Here is a 21,796-nt window from a genome sequence, read left to right as displayed (position 1 = left end):
ATTCTTAAATCATATGTTAAATTATGGTCTGTTTCTCAATCAAAATTAAATCATTACTTACTGAGAATCTCAAGCTCACAAATCGCTGAAGTTTGGCGGTTGAAAATGCAACGGTAAATTTGAATTTGCAAAGGCGCGAGATTCGAAAGGCGCGGCGGGAAGTAATCAGCGAATCAGAGTGGAAGACCTGGTAAATAATGACAAAATGTTGAATTTGGTGTGAACCTATGTCTTTATTCTTTTAACAACTTACTGGATTTTTTTTTTAATGGGGAGTACATTATTTGGGAAAGCATATGAAATCATTCCTGTTATTTAGAAACATTTTAGTGAAACAACATCAGTGAGTTTTTATTAAAATCTGTTGGCCATTTCAATAAGCATTAATGGAGCCACATAAGCAGTTTATGAATCATTTTTGCAGTGAATGTGTGTGCACTTCCCAGAATGCTCCTTTAGTACGCATGTGATGCCCTTGCAGTGCCGTCCACCCACACAAACGACTGCGCTAAAGTGTGTTAGAGCAGTCCACACACACACACACACACACAGCTGAATCTCTGGCCAAATTAGTCTTGTTTTGGTCACACTCAGGTTGTGCTGACCAGATGGCCACTCTCTTGGGGAGTGTGTATATGTGTGTTTGCACATTGTGTGTGTGTGTGTGTGTGTGTGTATACGAAAGCCTTTCCAAATGCTCACAGCGGGTTTGTGCTGTAGAAGAGGAAGGTGCCACTGTGAACATGATGTATCGCGAGTCAGACCTCACCGAACCTCCACACGGGAGCCCTGAAGAACAGATTGCAGGTAGGTGTTAATTCAAGACGGTGCGTATTGAAATCAAAGGGAACGCTCGCTGTACATGAGACTTCTCCATCCCACACATGATTTACTGTTCCTTAAAAATGTAGGCCTATCATCCTAAAAATCTTACTGAGATGAATGGAAGATCAGGTCGGCATTATTTAGCTTAGTATCTATTGCAAATATACAGCGCACAGGAGAAGCAAAACAATACTGAGTCTTCATTTACAATAACTTGGAGTCTTTTAAAACAGGATGTACAAATAACAGCCAGAATTGCTTTGATTTTTTTTGCAGGGAACGCAAAGAAGGAAAACCGCAAACTAAACATTCAGAGGATAAATTAATATCCTGAAAGGACAAACAAAACACGGTTGGTTCCGCCTAGCTGCCAGATGAGTGCAGATAAACAAACTGCGGAGGGTGCGCATCTGTCCGCAGAGAACTTCAAAGAACCGGACCCTCCTTTAGTCATTGTGCAAAGTTATAACTTATGTACTGATCCCACCAACCCACGCGGAGGTTGGGAACATTGACGTGGGTCTTCAAAGTCAGTAGATGTTGACTTTTAAGCCTTAAAAGCAAATGTCCGTATTGTAAATGAGCTCAAACGCACAGCGAGTTCCACAAACTCCAGCAGGACGCTGTCTGAGCATCTGAGCGTTGCGTTAGTCCGATTCGGTTGGCGCCCTGCCTCCTGATTGGTCAGCTCGGCTGGGGATGTTTATTGCCATGCATTAGAGGAATTATGAAGACTGAGATGTCATCTCCAGAGCCGAGCCGATCTCCAGCGATTCTCCAACCTCGGTCCCTCAAGACGCCTCTGGCCTTCATCACCAGGTCTTGAGCTGCCATAGTGTACCTGGAAAACAATGGAGATGTGTTCTCTAAAATTAAAGGAATAGTTCACCCAAACTTGAAGTTCTATGATCATTTACTCAACTTCATGTTGTTCCAAATCCATATGACTTTCTGTTTAGAAGAGCTGCATTAGAAAGTTATACGGGATTGGAACAACCCAACCTCCAACCCAGTTACAAGTCCAGATCTTCAACCACTAAACTCCTAAAAATAAAGCTACTTTATTGCCATTTATGGTTCCATCCACACTCTTAAAAATAAAAGTAACAAAACCATTTGGTTCCCCAAAGAATCTTTCAGTAAACTTTTCTTCAAATTTTAAACATTTAAATAACCTTTTTCCACTATAAAGAACCTATTGATCAATGGAAAGGTTCCATGGATTTTCAAGGTTCTTCATGGAACCATTAATGCCAATCAAGAACCTTTATTTTTACGAGTGCATGAAACCATTCTATTCCACAAAATGTTCTTTAGAGTGGAAAAAGATTCTTTTTAGAATGTTCACTGAAAGATCCAAAATGGTTCTTCTATGGAATCGCTCCGAAATCCTCCTTTTGGAACTTTTATTTTTCAGAGTTTAGGCTTCATCCAAGATGTTTAAGTCTTTCTTTCTTCAGTCGAAAAAAAAAAAAAGGTTTTTGAGGAAAACATTCCAGGATTTTTCTCCATATAGTGGACTTCACTGGGGTTCAACGGGTTGAAGGTCCAAATGTCAGTTTTTAAAGAGCTCTACATGATCCCAGACGAGGAATAAGAGTCTTATCTAGAGAAACCATCAGACATTTTCTAAAAAAAATAAAATGTATGTACATTTTAACCACAAATGCTCATCTTGCAGTGCTCTGTGATGCTCCGTGCATTACGTAATCACGTTGGAAAGGTCACGCTTGACGTAGGCGGAAGTACCTCGGTAGGGCGAAAAACTCATTTTCTCCTCCAACTTCAAAATCTTCTGACATCGTTGTTTTACCTTTTTTTCTGTAAAGGATGTTTGACTTAGTCTTTGCACGTTTACTTTGTTCGCCTACGTCACGCGTGACCTTTCCAACGTGATGACGTAATGCGCGGCACATCGCAGAGCAGTGCAAGATGAGCATTTGTGGTTAAAAAGTATATAATTTTTTTTTTTTTTTTAGAAAATGGCCGATGGTTTCTCTAGATAAGACTCTTATTCCTCGTCTGGGATCATGTAGAGCTCTTTGAAGCTGCACTGAAACTGACATTTGGACCTTCAACCCGAAGTCCACTATATGGAGAAAAATCCTGGAATGTTTTCCTCAAAAACCTTCATTCCTTTTCCACTGAAGAAAGAAAGACAAGAACATCTTGGATGACATGGGGGTGAGTAAATTATCAGGAAATTTTCATTCAGAAGTGATCTAATCCTATAAAAGCAAAATCCCGTTCTCTTGTACGTTGCCCAAAATAGCCCGTATTGTCTTCAGGGTTGCACGTTGATGCTCAACCGGAACTGAAGAACCTGCCTGTGCTGGTCATCGGGGTCACAGTTTCCAAGGAAACCAGATACCGCCTCTGCCACTTCCTGATTGGACAGCACGTCCCAGAGTCCATCTGTAGCCAGGATCATGACATCATCAGCGCCATGCTCCTGCTGAGAGAGGTTATAGACCTTCACCTGTAGAAATGACATATTATTAAACACAAACATGGACGTGCACATTAATAGAATTCTATTTTAATACGCCAATAATGGGTACGTCAGTGATTTTAGATTGTATAGCTTGACAACTGTAAACACACCACGAATTAGCTATATTATAATACTTAAATATTGAATAAAATGTATTAATTTATAAAAAAATATATTATTATAATATATCTATATTCTTATGATGTGTATTATTGGGTAATAATGATTATGGTACTTATATTGTCCCTAAATTATTTAATATTGATGTCTTTTATCTTTTTTGCTTCTGCCGCTGTCACACGTTTAACTGCGGTAAAATGACTGAACACATGACCTCTCGTAGATCACTGCTTTAGAGGGAGTTTTTCATTAAAGCTAAAGTTCCATTTAATAACGGACTGGCCAAACACGCTCACAATCCCATAAGCCTGTTAGTTCTTGTCTCTGGTGCATGATCTCAGACAGACACATTGTGACTGAAAGACCGCGGGCCGATTTCATCAGAGCCGCCCTCTCACTGGATCCACATGAACACAGACGTGTGGAGAAACACCCGTCCAGCAGGTTCACCAGATCATTCAAACTCGTTCTGATGCTTTAAGAGGAAATACACAGTGAATAAAGCCATGGGAGGTGAGTCTGCGAAAAAATTATTTTAATAGATGTTTTATTTAAATTATTAATTAAGTTATAATATTAATCATAAGGTATCAATTATAATAATTATTAATTATTTTTAAAAATGTGTAAAAATGTTACATTTATGTGTATAAATTAATAAATGTATTCAATATTTAAATAATACATGTATTTAATTATCTAATTAACTATTATTTTATATATAATATTAAAATAATTACACAAACACACTTATATATTAAAATAATTATATATATTATAATAGATTATAATAAATTATAATAATTAAAACATTTTCAATATTTAAATAATATTATTACGATTTAATTCATTTGACTTAAATAATTATTTAACTTACAATATTAATCATAAAATGATTCACAGATGTTTTATTTAAATAATTAATTTACATAATTTTAAGTTATAATATTAATCATAATGTATCAATTATAGTAATTATTAATTATTATGTGTAAAAATGCTACATTTAAAATGTGTATAAATATAAATATAATTACACATAAATATAAATATAAAAATAATTACACACAAACACATTAAAATAATTATATATATCATAATAGATTATAATAAATTATAATAATTAAAAACAATATATTAAAAACATCAATATTTAAATAATAAATGTATTTAATTATCTAATTATTATTTTATATATAGTTATTTTAATTATATACACATATATGCATATATAAAAATAATTAACACAAACACACATATATATTAAAATAATTATATATATATATATTACAATATATAGACTATAAATTAATTATAATAATTAAAACAATATATTAAAAATATATTAAAAATACATACATTTATTTTAAATTAATACATTTTATTCAATATTTAAATAATATTATGATTTAATTCATTTGACTTAATTAAATTAAATATTTAATTTACAATACTAATTAGAATATACATATTATACATAAATGATGTTGTATTAATAGTGTTAAAGATATTTTTAAAAAAATGTACATTATTCAATATGTTTAAATAATAAATGTTTTTATTTAATTATCTATATATTGGTTTATTTAAAATATATTTTAGAATATAGAATAAATTAGAATAATAAATTAGAATAGTTTGTGTATATATATATATATATATATATATGTAAAATGTAATAATATATATCATAATAAGTATAATTTGTAATAAGTTGTTTTTTTTTATAAATTAATACATTTTATTCAATATTTTAATTATATACAGTCAAACCAAAAATTATTCAGACATTTTTGATATTTTTGATATATTTTTACTAGTGTGTGCAGGACACTATAAATCATTTATGTAAGTGAGGATATCAAAACAAAGTAAACTGTGACATATTATACCCAAAAATTCTTCATACAGTGGACTACCAGTAAAATTGCTAAAAATTTGGAACCAAAAATTATTCAGACACTTTGACCTGACCATGTTTTGCTTCAGTGTTATCTGACATAATTAAGATTAATATTTTCTGACACAGTTTAACTCTGAGATCTTGTCATATTTTATTACCATTTTTTAAACTATAGTGAATAAACTGTATTAATGAATGAAATGTTCAAGGTGTCTGAATACATTTTGGTTTGACTGTATATATATTATATATATTTACATTGAAAGATAGACAGATGGATAGAAATCACATCTGATGCAAGTGTCTGGTCGTTCTCGGTGACCCATCCTCGACCTTTCACCCAGTATTTGTGCACCAGACAGGAAATGAGCGACTCGACCCCGCCAGAGTCCACACCGCATGCATAGCTGACATATTTCTACAAGTTGCTCAATCGTATAACAGGGGAAAAGTGCATGGAGGAGGAGGACGAATAAGAAAAACAGATCAAAGAGAAGCCGAAAGAGAAAAAGCTCGGCTGAAGTGCAGACGGCGGGATGAACCGAGGATGAACTTTACACAGCCTGTGAATTAAAGATCAAGAGAGCTTCAGAAGATTTCAGGAGGAGAGAGACTCGTGTCACTGCGGGATCTGGGCTGCTTCAACACCACAACTTTATTCTGAGGGGATGAAACTGTCTTAGAGGCAGAGAGGCGCTAAAAATCACGGTAAACACGAGCACAGGAGGAAAATGTGCGGCTCTAGACTTGATTCTGTTCCATTGCGCTGTATATCTGAGGTTATATAACGTATAGAAGGTTCTTTACTTTAACATGCAAAACAGACCTGATTTCTGACCCAGAAACCATTGCAAAAGTACTGTGGTGGAGCAGGCATCAGATGGGAATACTATAGTACTTTTATATATGATAGATGCTGATATAGAAGGATTACATATTTATCGACCACGACATTTTCAAGATTCTTCTGAAAAACAAGGTATAACCATGATGCCTTTTCCGAAAAACATAGTAATGCTATAGTAAATGTCCAAAAAAACATGATACCATATGAAACACAGTAATACCATGGCACTTTGTCCATAGACATGGTAATACCAAGGTAAATGTCCACACAATATGGTAATACCATTATCCAAAAAACACAGTAATACCCTAATACAGTACCTTGGTTAAAAAAAACATCAACAAAATCATGGTATTACCAGGGTACACGTTCAACAAACTTGATATTACTATGGCACCCTTTTTAAAAATACTATGTAATGCTATTAATACGATGGTAAATATCCCCAAAAACCATTGTAATAACATGATACCATTAAAAAACAGCAATATAATGGTACGTTTTTCCAAATGAAATATCATGGTAAATGTCCACACACCATGGTAATACCATGGTACTATATCCAAAAATATGATAATATTTTATGGTATTATATCCAAAAATACAGTAATACCATGGTATTATTTCCAAAAACACAGTGATATCATGGTATTATATCCAAAAGGACAGTAATACATGGTATTATATCCAAAAATACAGTAATATCATGGTACTATATCCAAAAATATGATAATATTTTATGGTATTATATCCAAAAATACAGTAATTCCATGGTATTATTTCCAAAAACACAGTGATATCATGGTATTTTATCCAAAAGGACAGTAATACCATGGTATTATATCCAAAAATACAGTAATATCATGGTACTATATCCAAAAATACAGTAATACCATGGTATTATAAATCAAAAAATACAGTAATATCATGATACTATATCCAAAAAGACAGTAATATGATGGTATTATATCCCAAAATACAGTAATTCCATGGTAATATATCCAAAAATACAGTAATACCATGGTATTATATTCAAAAATGCATTAATACCATGATATTACATCCAAAAATACAGTAATACCCTGGTACTATATCCAAAAACACAGTAACACCATGTTATCTTGTTTAAAAAACATTAAATCGTGGTATTCCCATGATACATATTCAATGACATTACCTTTTCTAAAAACACAGTAATACCATGGTATTATATCCAAAAATACAGTACTACCATGGTACTACATACAAAAACACAGTAATACCATGGTATTATATCCAAAAAGACAGTAATACCATGGTATTATATCCAAAAATACAGTAATACCATGGTACCTTGTTTAAAAAACATTAACTAAATCATGGTATTACCATGGTACATATTCAATATGACATTACCTTTTCTAAAAACACAGTAATACCATGGTATTATATCCAAAAATACAGTACTACCATGGTACTACATACAAAAACACAGTAATACCATGGTATTATATCCAAAAAGACAGTAATACCATGGTATTATATCCAAAAATACAGTAATACCATGGTATTATATCCAAAAATACAGTAATACCATGGTACCTTGTTTAAAAAACATTAACTAAATCATGGTATTACCATGGTACATATTCAATATGACATTACCTTTTCTAAAAACACAGTAATACCATGGTATTATATCCAAAAATACAGTACTACCATGGTACTACATACAAAAACACAGTAATATCATGGTATTATATCCAAAAATATGATAATATTTTATGGTATTATATCCAAAAATACAGTAATACCATGGTATTATTTCCAAAAACACAGTGATATCATGGTATTATATCCAAAAGGACAGTAATACATGGTATTATATCCAAAAATACAGTAATATCATGGTACTATATCCAAAAATATGATAATATTTTATGGTATTATATCCAAAAATACAGTAATATCATGGTACTATATCCAAAAATATGATAATATTTTATGGTATTATATCCAAAAATACAGTAATTCCATGGTATTATTTCCAAAAACACAGTGATATCATGGTATTTTATCCAAAAGGACAGTAATACCATGGTATTATATCCAAAAATACAGTAATATCATGGTACTATATCCAAAAATACAGTAATACCATGGTATTATAAATCAAAAAATACAGTAATATCATGATACTATATCCAAAAAGACAGTAATATGATGGTATTATATCCCAAAATACAGTAATTCCATGGTAATATATCCAAAAATACAGTAATACCATGGTATTATATTCAAAAATGCATTAATACCATGATATTACATCCAAAAATACAGTAATACCCTGGTACTATATCCAAAAACACAGTAACACCATGTTATCTTGTTTAAAAAACATTAAATCGTGGTATTCCCATGATACATATTCAATGACATTACCTTTTCTAAAAACACAGTAATACCATGGTATTATATCCAAAAATACAGTACTACCATGGTACTACATACAAAAACACAGTAATACCATGGTATTATATCCAAAAAGACAGTAATACCATGGTATTATATCCAAAAATACAGTAATACCATGGTACCTTGTTTAAAAAACATTAACTAAATCATGGTATTACCATGGTACATATTCAATATGACATTACCTTTTCTAAAAACACAGTAATACCATGGTATTATATCCAAAAATACAGTACTACCATGGTACTACATACAAAAACACAGTAATACCATGGTATTATATCCAAAAAGACAGTAATACCATGGTATTATATCCAAAAATACAGTAATACCATGGTATTATATCCAAAAATACAGTAATACCATGGTACCTTGTTTAAAAAACATTAACTAAATCATGGTATTACCATGGTACATATTCAATATGACATTACCTTTTCTAAAAACACAGTAATACCATGGTATTATATCCAAAAAGACAGTAATACCATGGTATTATATCCAAAAATACAGTAATACCATGGTATTATATCCAAAAATACAGTAATACCATGGTACCTTGTTTAAAAAACATTAACTAAATCATGGTATTACCATGGTACATATTCAATATGACATTACCTTTTCTAAAAACACAGTAATACCATGGTATTATATCCAAAAATACAGTACTACCATGGTACTACATACAAAAACACAGTAATACCATGGTATTATATCCAAAAAGACAGTAATACCATGGTATTATATCCAAAAATACAGTAATATCATGGTATTATATCCAAAAATACAGTAATACCATGGTACCTTGTTTAAAAAACATTAACTAAATCATGGTATTACCATGGTACATATTCAATATGACATTACCTTTTCTAAAAATACAGTAATACCATGGTATTATATCCAAAAATACAGTAATACCATGGTACCTTGTTTAAAAAACATTAACTAAATCATGGTATTACCATGGTACATATTCAATATGACATTACCTTTTCTAAAAACACAGTAATACCATGGTATTATATCCAAAAATACAGTACTACCATGGTACTACATACAAAAACACAGTAATATCATGGTACTATATCCAAAAATACAGTACTACCATGGTACTATATACAAAAACACAGTAATACCATGGTAAATGTAAGTATCATTGATGTACTATTATACTATTTTGAATTAGACATTATTTTGATATTTTCTTCTTTAATTTTAATTTTTCGTTTTAGTTCTTTTAGTACTTCAACTTGAGCTAAATAAAAATGAGAAATGTCGCCTTGGCCTTTAGTTAATGATAATAAAACTGCCACACACCACAGTAATACCATGGTACCTTATCCCAAAAAACAAAAGGTATGGCAAAACCATGACCAAACAACATGGCACCTTGTTTACAAAAAAAACAAAAAACATAATAATACCATGGTACTTTCTAGCTAGTGAAATAATGAAGTCATCTGGAGCGTGTTTATGTGTGAAGTGAATTACAAACCTCAGGAGAACTCAAGAGGAACGGTTTGATAGCGATGTCGGAGTCGTGAACCTTCAGGTCGTGATCGCCGAGTCCTCGAGTGATGCCGATGGTGGCCAGAACACGAGCCTGAGCGACACAAACACACTCAGTTCATATACGCCAACATGAGCCAGCTTTCCAACACATTTTACTTCAATAATGTGACGTATTTCCTAGTAAAACTAAACATTCAACTGGATGGTGAAAGAGTCTCTATGAATATGGTTGATAAATAAGAGGTACAGAGGGAATTCAGCGAGCAGAGCTTTCCCAGAATGCCCCTGCTGGTTAATAATACACATGCCCTCGACCAGCTGCTTTCTCAGACTCCCTTGTGCCGCCGCAGAGTCATTTTTGATATCTGCTCTCACTGAAGCCTCCCACAGACGGCGGAGACTCAGCTGAACGCTATCGAGCCGGAGACGAGACGAGACGAGGAGGGATCAGGATTCAGAACAGATGCCTTGTGAAGCTGAGACCTCCTCGAAGACGACCGGAGGCCGGTTTCACTCCTCACACCACACTGATCTCAGTTCAGCGCCACGGAAAGAACACGTTAACACCCGGAACATGTCACTGCACTCTTAGAAAAAAGGTTCAGTGGTTCCATATTGAAATCTAGGGTTCTTGGCTCAATTTTAAAGAAAAATGTTCTAAATGTCCTAAATGATCACATGATACTTTCATGTTTAACAGGTTATTTAATTTTTTTTCTAAACAAAATTTAATTAAACTAAAACATGAATCAAAACAAAATTAATTAAAACTAAATCCATAAAATGATCACATGATGGAACCTCTAAAACGCTCCATATATGAAGCGCCTGACGGAACCCTTGAAGGTTCTATATAGAACCTTTTCTTCTGAGAGTGAGGAGCACAAGTACGAGTTATGATTGACTGGAGCACCACTAATGGACCCTTTTTTACATTTCCAGGGCTCTCAGAAGTGGAAATCGTCATTGGGAAAACTTCTATAGTGGTTATGGAAGCTTGTTTCCACCACTAAATAAATAAATAAATAAAAATGGTAATTGCGACTTTTTATCTCACCAATTTGACATTATATCTCGCAACTCTGACTTTATATCACACAATTCTGACTTTATATCTCGCAATTCTGACTTTATATCTCGCAATTCTGACTTTATATCTCGCAATTCTGATTTTATATCTCACAATTCTGACTTTATATCTCGCAATTCTGACTATATCTCACAATTCTGACTTTATAACTCTCAATTCTGACTTTATATCTCACAATTCTGACTTTAACTCGCAATTCTGACTTTATATCTCACAATTCTGACTTTATAACACACAATTCTGACTTTATATCTCACAATTCTGACTTTATAACACACAATTCTGACTTTATATCTCACAATTCTGACTTTAACTCACAAATCTGACTTTATATCTCGCAATTCTGATTTTATATCTCGCAATTCTGACTTTATATCTCGCAATTCTGACTTTATATCTCACAATTCTGACTTTATATCTCGCAATTCTGACTTTATATCTCGCAATTCTGACTTTATATCTCGCAATTCTGACTTTAACTCACAATTCTGACTTTATATCTCTCAATTATGACTTTATATCTCGCAATTATGACTTTATAACTCGCAATTGTGTTTATATCTCGCAATAATGCTAAAAAATAAATAAATAAAAAGTTGCAATTACCTTTTTTATTTATTTCATGGCAGAAACAAGCTTCCATAAGTGGTGAACAGAAACTACAATAAACAATTTTTGCGTTCCCACTTTCCCCAATAGCAAAAGAAAAAAAATTCATGATAGTGTTTCTATGACCTTCCAAAAAAAAAAAAAAAAAAAAAAAAAAAAAAAAATCAACAGATTGATTGACGTTTGGTCAGAACAGAAAAAGATTTCAAATTTGCCGTCACTCCCTCAGCCTGTCATTTTGCAATCGCTCTGTCTCACTGATGTAAGAACGACAGACGTGCAATCTCACGGATTGAAGATGTTTTAAAGTGGACTGATTTTTTTGATGGCCTTGATGTTTTTTTCCCTCTCAACTATGATGTGATGATGTGATATGATGGTTCATTCCCCAAATTTGGCAAAGATGAACCTAGAATAAGGTCATTAAGTTCAGTTTTTCACCTTTTAATTCTTTCATAAAGAGACAGAACTTTAAAAAAAAAAGAAATTCAACTATAAAGCTAAATCAATCTCTAATCTCTACAAAATATGACTCACAAAAGCATAACCAATTCACATTCACAAAAACAAGTTTATATATTTGCAAGCTGCAATTCACAAACTCAACAGAATTCATATTCACAAAATACCATTTGCAAATGCACAAACAAATTTACATTCACAAATGCAAAACAATTTATAAATACACTAATATTTTTGCACTTTACAAAGTAATTGCTGAACCTGCTGGTTGTTGTTTTTGAAAATCATCCTGTATGTGTAGATTGCTATGAATTTGTGTTAGACTTAAATACTGAACATTTACAATGTGATAAAGATCAAGATCAAGAGTGAAACAGAATATTCAGTGGGAATCTGTATATGTGAGTATGTATTTACATTTCTCCTTATATACAACCTTTTTGGATTAAAGTGTTCTTTAAAATTGAATCAAGCACCCTTTTTCTCCCTAAAACTAAAATCGTTTAAAGACATATCATTAACTCTAAGATGACCCTCTTGTGATCGAGTGAGCTGTGAAGCAGGAGTACATTTTACCTTTTTTCCTTCTCCGTATATGAGTGGAAACTTCAGATCTTCTTCCTGAACTGTTTTGTAGGCCCTGCACAAAACAACACAACAAACATCAAACAGCAGCTGAAGCGCAGAGAGAAAAAACTCCAGAGCGCGTCTGAGACTTCACACTGAAAGAAGAGAGTTTCAGCTACAGAAAGTGAAGTGAATACTGATTCGAAAACATAGAATGGTTATAAAATCATCTACGCCAGTGTTGAACAGCCACAAGCCACATTTAAACGTTTGAGGTCAGTACGATTTCTCACTCAAATCTATTGTATGGATAGTTAAGTCAGCTTTATATCTACAGCGCTTTATACAACACAGATTGTTTCAATTCAGACATTCAAGAACTTTTTTAAAAAATAATTATTTGAGTTTTTCTGGTCTATTATTGTGGTGTCATGAAAAAGGCACATAAAATCAAAATGAACTCTGATTGGTCAGTTAATGGCCGGTTCTTGAGCAAAATAATATTAATTGTTGCCGATAGTCAAACTCACCATCCGTTCATTGTGAAGTCTCGGTACAGCATTCTCTTCCCAACCTCTTTTTTCGTGACCCTTCTGGGAAACTCCAAGTGCGTGAACTCGTTTCCCAGCAGAGACGGCTGCAGGTGAGCCTGGGACAGAGTGAAACAAAAGGAAAAACAGTGCAGTCTTCCTGTGTAAAACATGCTCCATAATCGGGGATTTTGTCCTTGAAAGAATGCAAACAAACATCCGAGTGCGGGAAAACCATTTTCCAAGGCCAGCTGCTGAACATAACACAACTGAGGAATAAACACTATTAACCAGGATCAGAATTCTGTGGGAAATCCAGATTTCTCTCACCAGGAACTGAAGTCTCTGGCGCTCCGATTCTGGAGTGAAGGAGCTGGACATGGGAATGATCTCTCCTGCGCGGACGATCAGAGCCCTGAAACACACAATCATACAGCGCTTACTGGAGAAGAGTTTTCATACAACATACTGAAGTGTGTAGTTCAGATCCGAAGAATGACAAGTGACGCAGAATGAACGATAGATGCTTTTAATAAACACCAAGAATTACCGAAACACACTACACATTAACATAGACAACACCGAACCATGAACAGAAAGAACAGACGGCCTATATACACACAATGATAATCAATGGAACAAGAAACAGGTGCGCAACTCAATTAGAAACTATGGCAACAAACTACGAACTAGAGCTCAGGCAAAACAGTGACAGGGAAAACCATGCAAATTAAACAGAACATGAAAATAAAACTATGAACTAAGACATGAACTTGACAAGAACAGAGTAGAATAGAATTAAATTCGATCAATTCTATTCTACTCTGTTTAACAGAAAACAAAACTGAATAAATGGAATGTGTGGAATCTACCAGAGAAGAACAGAGTAAAATAGAGCAGACAATGACAATGCTGATAAAAACAAAGCAAAATAAAAGCTACATTTATTTTACATTCCATTACATTTTAACATACACTACAAGGCTGCATTTATTTGATGAAAAATACAGCAAAAACCGTAATATTGTGAAATATTATTGGGTCATTCCGTGTCAACTCAATCAGAGGTCCCCGGCTTATGTTTTATGCTATTTTTTGATAGAGGGAAACAAGATACATTTCCAGTTTAAACATTAGCTATTCTTCAGACATTCCTCTTTAAATTGCAACAAGTAATCAGCTGTGTGCAGAGTGAAACATTTGGTTTTCGATCAATTCAACAAATTGAACATGGAGCTGCTTTGAGATCACTATATCTATGGGACTGAATTATATAGGGCCTTGGAAATTAGGATTTAAAAAGGAAAGTTTATTAAAAATGAGAATCTAGAAGGATATTAAAATGTCTTGAATACTTTTAGAGTTACAGGCATGCACACTTTGGAAAAGGAGCATTTATGGCACTCAGACAGGTATGTTCTATGTTCAATTGAGTTGACAGAAAAACACGAGATACATTTCTAGTTTTAACATTATTTGTTCTTCAGATATTCCTCTTTAAAATAAAAAAGTATCAGCTGTATGCAAAGTGACCCACATTTGGTTTTTGACCACTGAAAATGTGTACAATTAATCAATTTACTCATGGAGCCACATTAAGATCTCCATATCTCTGGGATTGAACCATCGAGGGCCTTTAAAATTAAGATACCAAAAGGAAAGTTTGTTAAGAACCAGAAACTAAAAGGATATTAAGATATCTTTAATACTTCTTGAGTTTCAGGCATGCAAACTTGAGGCAAAAAACACAAGAAATGCTTTTTTCCCATTTTTGAACTGTCACCGTTGGCATATAATGAAACAAAGACTGCTAAAGTCAACAGATTTTACTAATAGACCTACCAATCTCTGTGTAAAAATAAAATAATGATGCTGCCATCTTTCTAAGATCATTTTTACACCCCTCTAATTTGGCTCCAAATCTCATGTGAAAATGGTCATTTTGACCCCCTTCTACAAAATAGTGGATTACTCAGTAAATTATACATCTGTGACATTTAATATATTTCATCACTATTTATGTTTGTCTTTCTACAGAAAAAAATATTAACAAAATCAAAAATTTGAGCCGGGGAAGTTTCCAAAATTTGGTTGATTTGACACGGAATGACCCTCTAATCAATATATGTTAAAATGTAATTTATTCCTGTGATCAAAGCTGAATTTTCAGCATCATTACTCCAGTCTTCAGTGTCACATGATCCTTCAGAAATCATTCTAATATGATGATTTAAATGCTCAAGAGATATTTATGATAAGTATCAATATTGAAAAGTTCATATTTTTGTGGAAACCATGATACATTTTATTTTTCAGGATTCTTTGATGAATTTTAAGTTCAAAAAACAACCTTATAAATGGCTTTATTGCCACTTTTGATCAATTTAAATTGAATTAAATCTTACTGACCCCAAACTTTTGAACGATAGTGTATGTATTATTGAATTTATTATTATTATTATTGTTAATATATATAGTCATTACTGTCTCTTCAGTCTAGACATAAGCTCTCTTAAATGAGAATAAATGAAATCTGCTTTATGAAATGGTGATGTGGTTTATTCAGTCTCACCTGCTGTCGCCAGCATTGGCCACATACAGTTTTCCAAGTAAATACATCGCCACTAGTGCAGTACATCCTCCAGAGATGGAGTACACCGACCTCTCTCGAGCAATATGAGCGTCCTGAGATCACACAAACACATGGAGACCCTTCATTAAAATGATGTTTAGGAATAATAAAAAAAAAAAACTATTTAAAATCAATGCAATGATTTACTCCAGTCTTCAGAGTCACATGATCCTTCAGAAATCATTCTAATATGATGATTTGCTGCTCAAGAAGCATTCTTAATGTTCAGTTGGGCTGTTTCATATTATTCTGGAAACCATGATAATTCTTCTCAGGATTCAAAAGAACAGCTTGGCGAAACTGGATTTTAAAATCAATGCAGTCATTTACATTAATGCATCATTCATTCAAGATCTCTGCCTGCCATCTAGTGGCCGTGTGAGTGTAAGACTCACCATCTCTTTGAAGGCGTTTTCTATGGCTCCCACCACCAGACTCTCCTGTTTGATCTTCTTCTCCATGAAGAACCGCGGAGCCATTGTGTTAGGGGACCCCGGAGCCCCCGCGGCCCCCCTGAGCGAGGCCGCCCTGGACAGCCCGCGCTGGGAGCAGCCGGCAGACGGGTGGAGGTGGTGTACGGGGTTCTCCTCGCCCAGGCAGGTGGGCGGCTGGAGCAGCGGGTTCTGCAGGATCTCCAGGACCTCCTGGAGCTGCTCCTCGATGTGGAGGTGGAGAAACTTGGCGGCGAAAACAGCAGCTCCAGAACCGCCGTGGCCGTCAAACAGAGCCCAGTAGTGGAAGTCCAGCTCCTTCACCTCCTACAGAAACAGATTTATGAAAAATCAAATGAACGATACAGTGGTGGATCTTCATTGTGTGTTTAATGTGCCCCTATTATGCCTTTTCAGATATTACCTTTTATGTAGAGTGTAACATAGCTGTTTGTAAAAGGGAAAAGGTAAATTTATTGTCTCTCAAAAGAAAAAAGCATTTCTGAACTGCCTGAAACAAGTCGTCAGTAAGCCTACGTAGGTTTGTAACACATTTGCATAATGCCTGCCTATGGTCTTCATTGGCTGCATGCGAACAATGGCATCAAATATGGTAATGGATGTTTCATTTTCGACACGCGCTGTAAGCGGTCGACCGATCACAACAAACTGAGCCATCTGACCAATCAGAGCAGAGCAGGCTCTCAGAAAGGCGGGGTTTAGAGAGCCTGAATTCTTGATCGAAACGTTTCAGACACTGATGCTGCAATGGATATTATGAGAAAATTAGTGTTTTTTGATCTTGGAAGCATGTGAACCTATTGTAGGATGCTCTAAAACAAAATTAAGAGCCTTTAAAATAGCATAATAAGGGCACTTTAAAATCTGATGGTGGTATGGAACATCTTTCATTATCTGTGATCCTCACCATGCTGTCGATGGTCTCCAGTATGTCTGCACTGGGCAGTGAGGAGCGTCTCCTGGTGGGCGTGTAGCTGGGGCTGGACGGGTCTGCGGGTCTTTTCCTGAGCTCCACCACCTCACAACACGCCTGGTCCTCGTTTAGGGCACTTTTCCCTGCATTGATCACCCTGTAGAGACACAGAAGATCATCACAGCTACAGTTTCCTAACACAGTCTTGGTATTTCAGTATGTGCAGGTATCAAGGAGAAAGCAACTTTACAATCAGCATGAAACGGAAGTTCTGTCATGACTACTATCAGAGTGTTTGGCCTGGTAATGGATATGACAGTGTTGATATGTTTAGTTTTGGCGTTTAGTTTGTTATTACTGCTGCTGCTGCTGTTATTGCTGTTGGTTATTGCTGCTGTTGCCAGTGGATATTACTACTGTTGCTAATGGTTATTGCTGCTGCTGTTATGGGCTATTGCTGCTGCTATTGCTGCTGTTGGTTATTGCTGCTGCTGCTGTTGGTTATTGCTGCTGTTGTTATGGGCTATTGCTGCTGCTGTTGGTTATTGTTGCTGCTGATGTTGGTTATTGCTGCTGCTGTTATGGGCTATTGCTGCTGCTGCTATTGCTGCTGCTGCTGTTGGTTATTGCTGCTGCTGTTATGTGCTATTGCTGCTATCGCTGCTGTTATCGTTGCTGCTGTTGGTTATCGCTGCTGTTATCGTTGCTGCTGTTGGTTATTGCTGCTGTTTTTGCTGCTGCTATCGTTGCTGCTGTTGGTTATCGCTGCTGTTATCGTTGCTGCTGTTGGTTATTGCTGCTGTTTTTGCTGCTGCTATCGCTGCTGCTGTTGGTTATTGCTGCTGCTGCTGTTGGTTATTGCTGCTGCTGTTATGGGCTATTGCTGCTGCTGCTATTGGTTATTGCTGCTGCTGTTATGGGTTATTGCTGCTACTGTTATGGGCTATTGCTGCTGCTGCTGCTATTGCTGCTATCGCTGCTGTTATCGTTGCTGCTGTTGGTTATTGCTGCTGTTTTTGCTGCTGCTATCACTGTTGGTTATTGCTGCTGCTGCTGTTATTGGTTATTACTGCTGCTGTTGGTTATTGCTACTGCTGTTTATTTATTTATTTATTTATTCATTTTATTTATTTGTGTAGTTAACAGGGACATTGTACATTAATAAAACATTTCTGTAAATGCACCAGAATTAGCCGAAGGCTATTTTTCATCTGTAGTCCCTGGACAGAATGTGACAAGTCACCCTAGAAAGAAATATGTGGTTAAAATACATGCTAGTTTAATTTAAACAAATACATAACACAATACATAAAAACCATCTATCAATAAAAGCAACTAAATGAAATAGAAACAAATACAAAACAATAGCAGGACTATTAATGAACCATTTCTTTACCTGAACTCTAAATAATTTATATGTATCTAGTTCTCTTATGGTTGCTGGAATAGCGTTCCATTCTCGTGCAGCTTTAACAGAGAAAGCAGACTGACTAAAATTACTCCGCCTGTGTGGTATAATACAATCTCCTCTTAACACACCTCTTGTGGAGCGATAAGCTAACAGTAACTGACTAAGAGGGGGAGAAGTTAAACCATGGATAATCTTAAACATCAGGCATACATTTGCATATTTAATCATATATTCCCAACTCAGCAGATTATATATTTTTTAATATTGAACAATGATGAAAATGTAACGGTATTGTCCATAGGGAATTGATTGGATGGTTGTAGTTTGCTATTGGTGGATCTCATGTGAGTGACAGGTTGAGGGGAAGTTATTTTGATTCAAGATTTGATTCAAAGAGACTCAAGAGCCTTTCACACTGACAAACATTTGCCATAATAATGATGGAATAGTTAATCTTGCTTAAGTTTAAATCTACAACCTTCATCAGGTCTTCATCAAAAAAAGTTTTTGGAGCTCCTAAACGCTTCTTGATGATGCCATCATCTCCTCAGAAGAGTCACAGCGTGAGCCTAAAGAGCACAAGACAACATGACGCTCCCTCATGAGCATCTGATAATCGCCCCCATCACAACAGGGTTTCCACGGAAACTGATTTCTGCATCCTCATTTGTTAATGAGGATCTAACGGGGTTCATACGGTCCACACCGTGTCCTGAGAGGAGACACATATCATTCAGAGGGTACATTTGTGACATCTCATTCGTGTTGCTGGAAATGCTGCTTTTTATGTACGAAATGTGAATGGATTCAAGGAACAACATTGCTCACAACCAATCAAATTTCAGGGTCAGGTTCAAGGTTAAAAACACATGTTAACCGCTCATTTTATGGGTAGTTTATGGTTAGGGTTTTTGCCAATGATTGTTTGACTTGTTGACATAATGACATTGTGTCTTGCGTCATGTAAAGCCTTGTGTTAAATGTTTATTGGACATTCATTTCATTTAATCACATCTGCTGCACATGAAAAAATAAAAATAAGCAACTTTGACTTAATAACATAGATCAACAATCATCAAGATTAGATAGATAGATAGACACAAATATTCACTCTTGTTGTGTTTAAGGTCATTAGTTCTGGTTAATACTCTACTGCTCAAGTTAAACATCCACATCAGATCAGTGGACATTAAGCATGAGACCGCAGGACCCAGAGGACACGAAGAACCGCTGAGGTAGTGAATGTTTTCCTGCTCTTATCATCAGAGAGGAGGCTGGTCATGTGACCAGGCATTCGAGAGCTCTTTCCATCTCACTTCTCTAGACCAACATCAGGAAGGGAAGTGAATCACACTTTAACATCCTCATATCAGAGAGTTAAAGGTGAAATAAATGTTCGAAATTGGAATGTATAGAGACTGTACTGGACTGAAGTATATTCCCTATTCATTGACATAATCAAATCACTGATTAGAGGTTATACAAAATATGTTACGCTTATTGCAAACTATTTATATTGTAGTTGTCATTATTGTAATTTGCAGTGTTAGCTATAACTATAAAAAAGTTTTTGGTAATTGAAATAAAGCTGAAATAACGTAAAATATAAATATTAGATGAAAAACTTCAACTTAGAAAACTAAAATTACTAAAACTGAATTAAAGCTATCTAGAAATATTTTAAAAAAATAATAAATATTGACAAAAACATAAAATTACTAAAACTTAAGTTTTGAAAATATAAAAATAAAGGCTAATTCAACATATTAATAAATACTATAATAGCAGTATATTAATAATACTAAATAACACTGGTGTGAAATATAGGTCAGTGTATTGATCATCTCACTGTCATATTAATCACAGCTTTGGTTTAATATTCTCCATCCCAGTATGATTTCAGCCTGTCTGAAATCTCATTTCAATGCAGTGATACTACAGTCTGTATACTAGGACAGTTGATCTGAATCAGATTATGATATAATGCGCAACATGCGCGCATGCGCCCTGCTAAACCTGCATGGAAATGAAAGTATGGATGTGTGTCATGGATCTTTCATTCTCTATTCCTCATGTGATTATCATCATGAGAACGCAAACATTCCCCGTAGCATCCGCGTGCTCAAATCCGCGTCTGTAGGCTATATACTCACTCCGCGTATCCGGCGGCCCAGGGCAGCTTCATCTCCTTGAGGATGAGGATGGGTCTGGAGATATGATCCGCCGAGCACTCCACCTCGTCCGGCGACAGCGCGAGGAAATCCGGCCTGCTGTACGGGAACCGGGGCGGCAGATCCGGATGGTTCTCGTGCGCGTTGGCACCCGAAGCCATGATGCCGCCGATGATGTTGGAGACGGCGGACCGCACGCGTGTCATCATCATGATGATGTTAGAGATGATGATGATGGTGGTGGTGGTGATGATGATGGTGGTGTGCGTGTGTGGTCACAGGCTGTAGTGCGGGCACGCGCACTGGACGCCGGTACTAAAACGCAGCGCAGCCCGAGCGCACCTTCAGCAACTGAACGGAACTGAACCCTGCATGACGTCATCAAGCCATTGGTGACTTTGACCCTCGCATTTATTTTACTTCCTCCTTATTATATGATGTACGTGTAAAAAAAACCCGGATTGTCCCTTCACGTTCATTTTATGTCTCTCCATCTCCATCTCCAAGTATTTTACCATAATACTACCATGGTGTTCTTAGTGGTACATTAGTGGTCCTGAAATACCATCACTGTACCATGGTAAATACCAATGGCAGGTATTAAGGTTGCAAAAATTATGCATAATTCAACTAACCCTAAACCAAACCTTACCCTGTTATTAATATGATTCAGTACTTAAATATATAATTGCAATGTAACAATGGCAACTTAAAACTAGATTAAAAAGTTTGTAGACAGTAGCTAGTAGCCAGAAAGTTTAAAGTAGTTTTAAAAGCTTGACGTTTGAAGGTTTTGAA

General features: G+C 35.2%; 1 protein-coding gene across 1 annotated transcript; it reads right to left on the bottom strand.

Annotated features, from left to right (window-relative positions):
* Positions 1-213: 213 nt before the first annotated feature.
* Positions 214-21,325, bottom strand: ppm1h (protein phosphatase, Mg2+/Mn2+ dependent, 1H). The gene is made up of 10 exons (XM_051885002.1): positions 20,981-21,325; positions 17,411-17,573; positions 16,447-16,809; positions 15,992-16,104; positions 13,750-13,834; positions 13,420-13,538; positions 12,899-12,962; positions 10,145-10,252; positions 3,153-3,304; positions 214-1,666 (listed from the first exon to the last, which is right to left on the bottom strand). The coding sequence occupies exons 1-10, from the start codon at positions 21,208-21,210 to the stop codon at positions 1,510-1,512; spliced, it is 1,554 nt and encodes a 517-aa protein (XP_051740962.1). The 5' UTR covers positions 21,211-21,325; the 3' UTR covers positions 214-1,509.
* Between the last annotated feature and the right edge of the window lie 471 nt (positions 21,326-21,796).

The sequence above is a fragment of the Ctenopharyngodon idella genome, chromosome 24 (genome assembly GCF_019924925.1).
Source record: "Ctenopharyngodon idella isolate HZGC_01 chromosome 24, HZGC01, whole genome shotgun sequence".
Lineage (NCBI taxonomy): Eukaryota > Metazoa > Chordata > Actinopteri > Cypriniformes > Xenocyprididae > Ctenopharyngodon > Ctenopharyngodon idella.
Note: the sequence above shows the minus strand (reverse complement) of the source record. Positions and strands in the feature narration are given on the sequence as shown.

Bases quoted from the DNA above. Each gene is read 5' to 3' on its own strand.
- ppm1h (XM_051885002.1), bottom strand. From the start codon at position 21,210: ATGATGATGACACGCGTGCGGTCCGCCGTCTCCAACATCATCGGCGGC. The intron at 13,539-13,749 runs GTGAGAGAAATC...ACTCTGTCCCAG, and splicing joins GCCAGAGACTTCAGTTCCTG to GCTCACCTGCAGCCGTCTCT. The intron at 1,667-3,152 runs GCAGGTTCTTCA...ATTGTTTTCCAG, and splicing joins GACCCCGATGACCAGCACAG to GTACACTATGGCAGCTCAAG.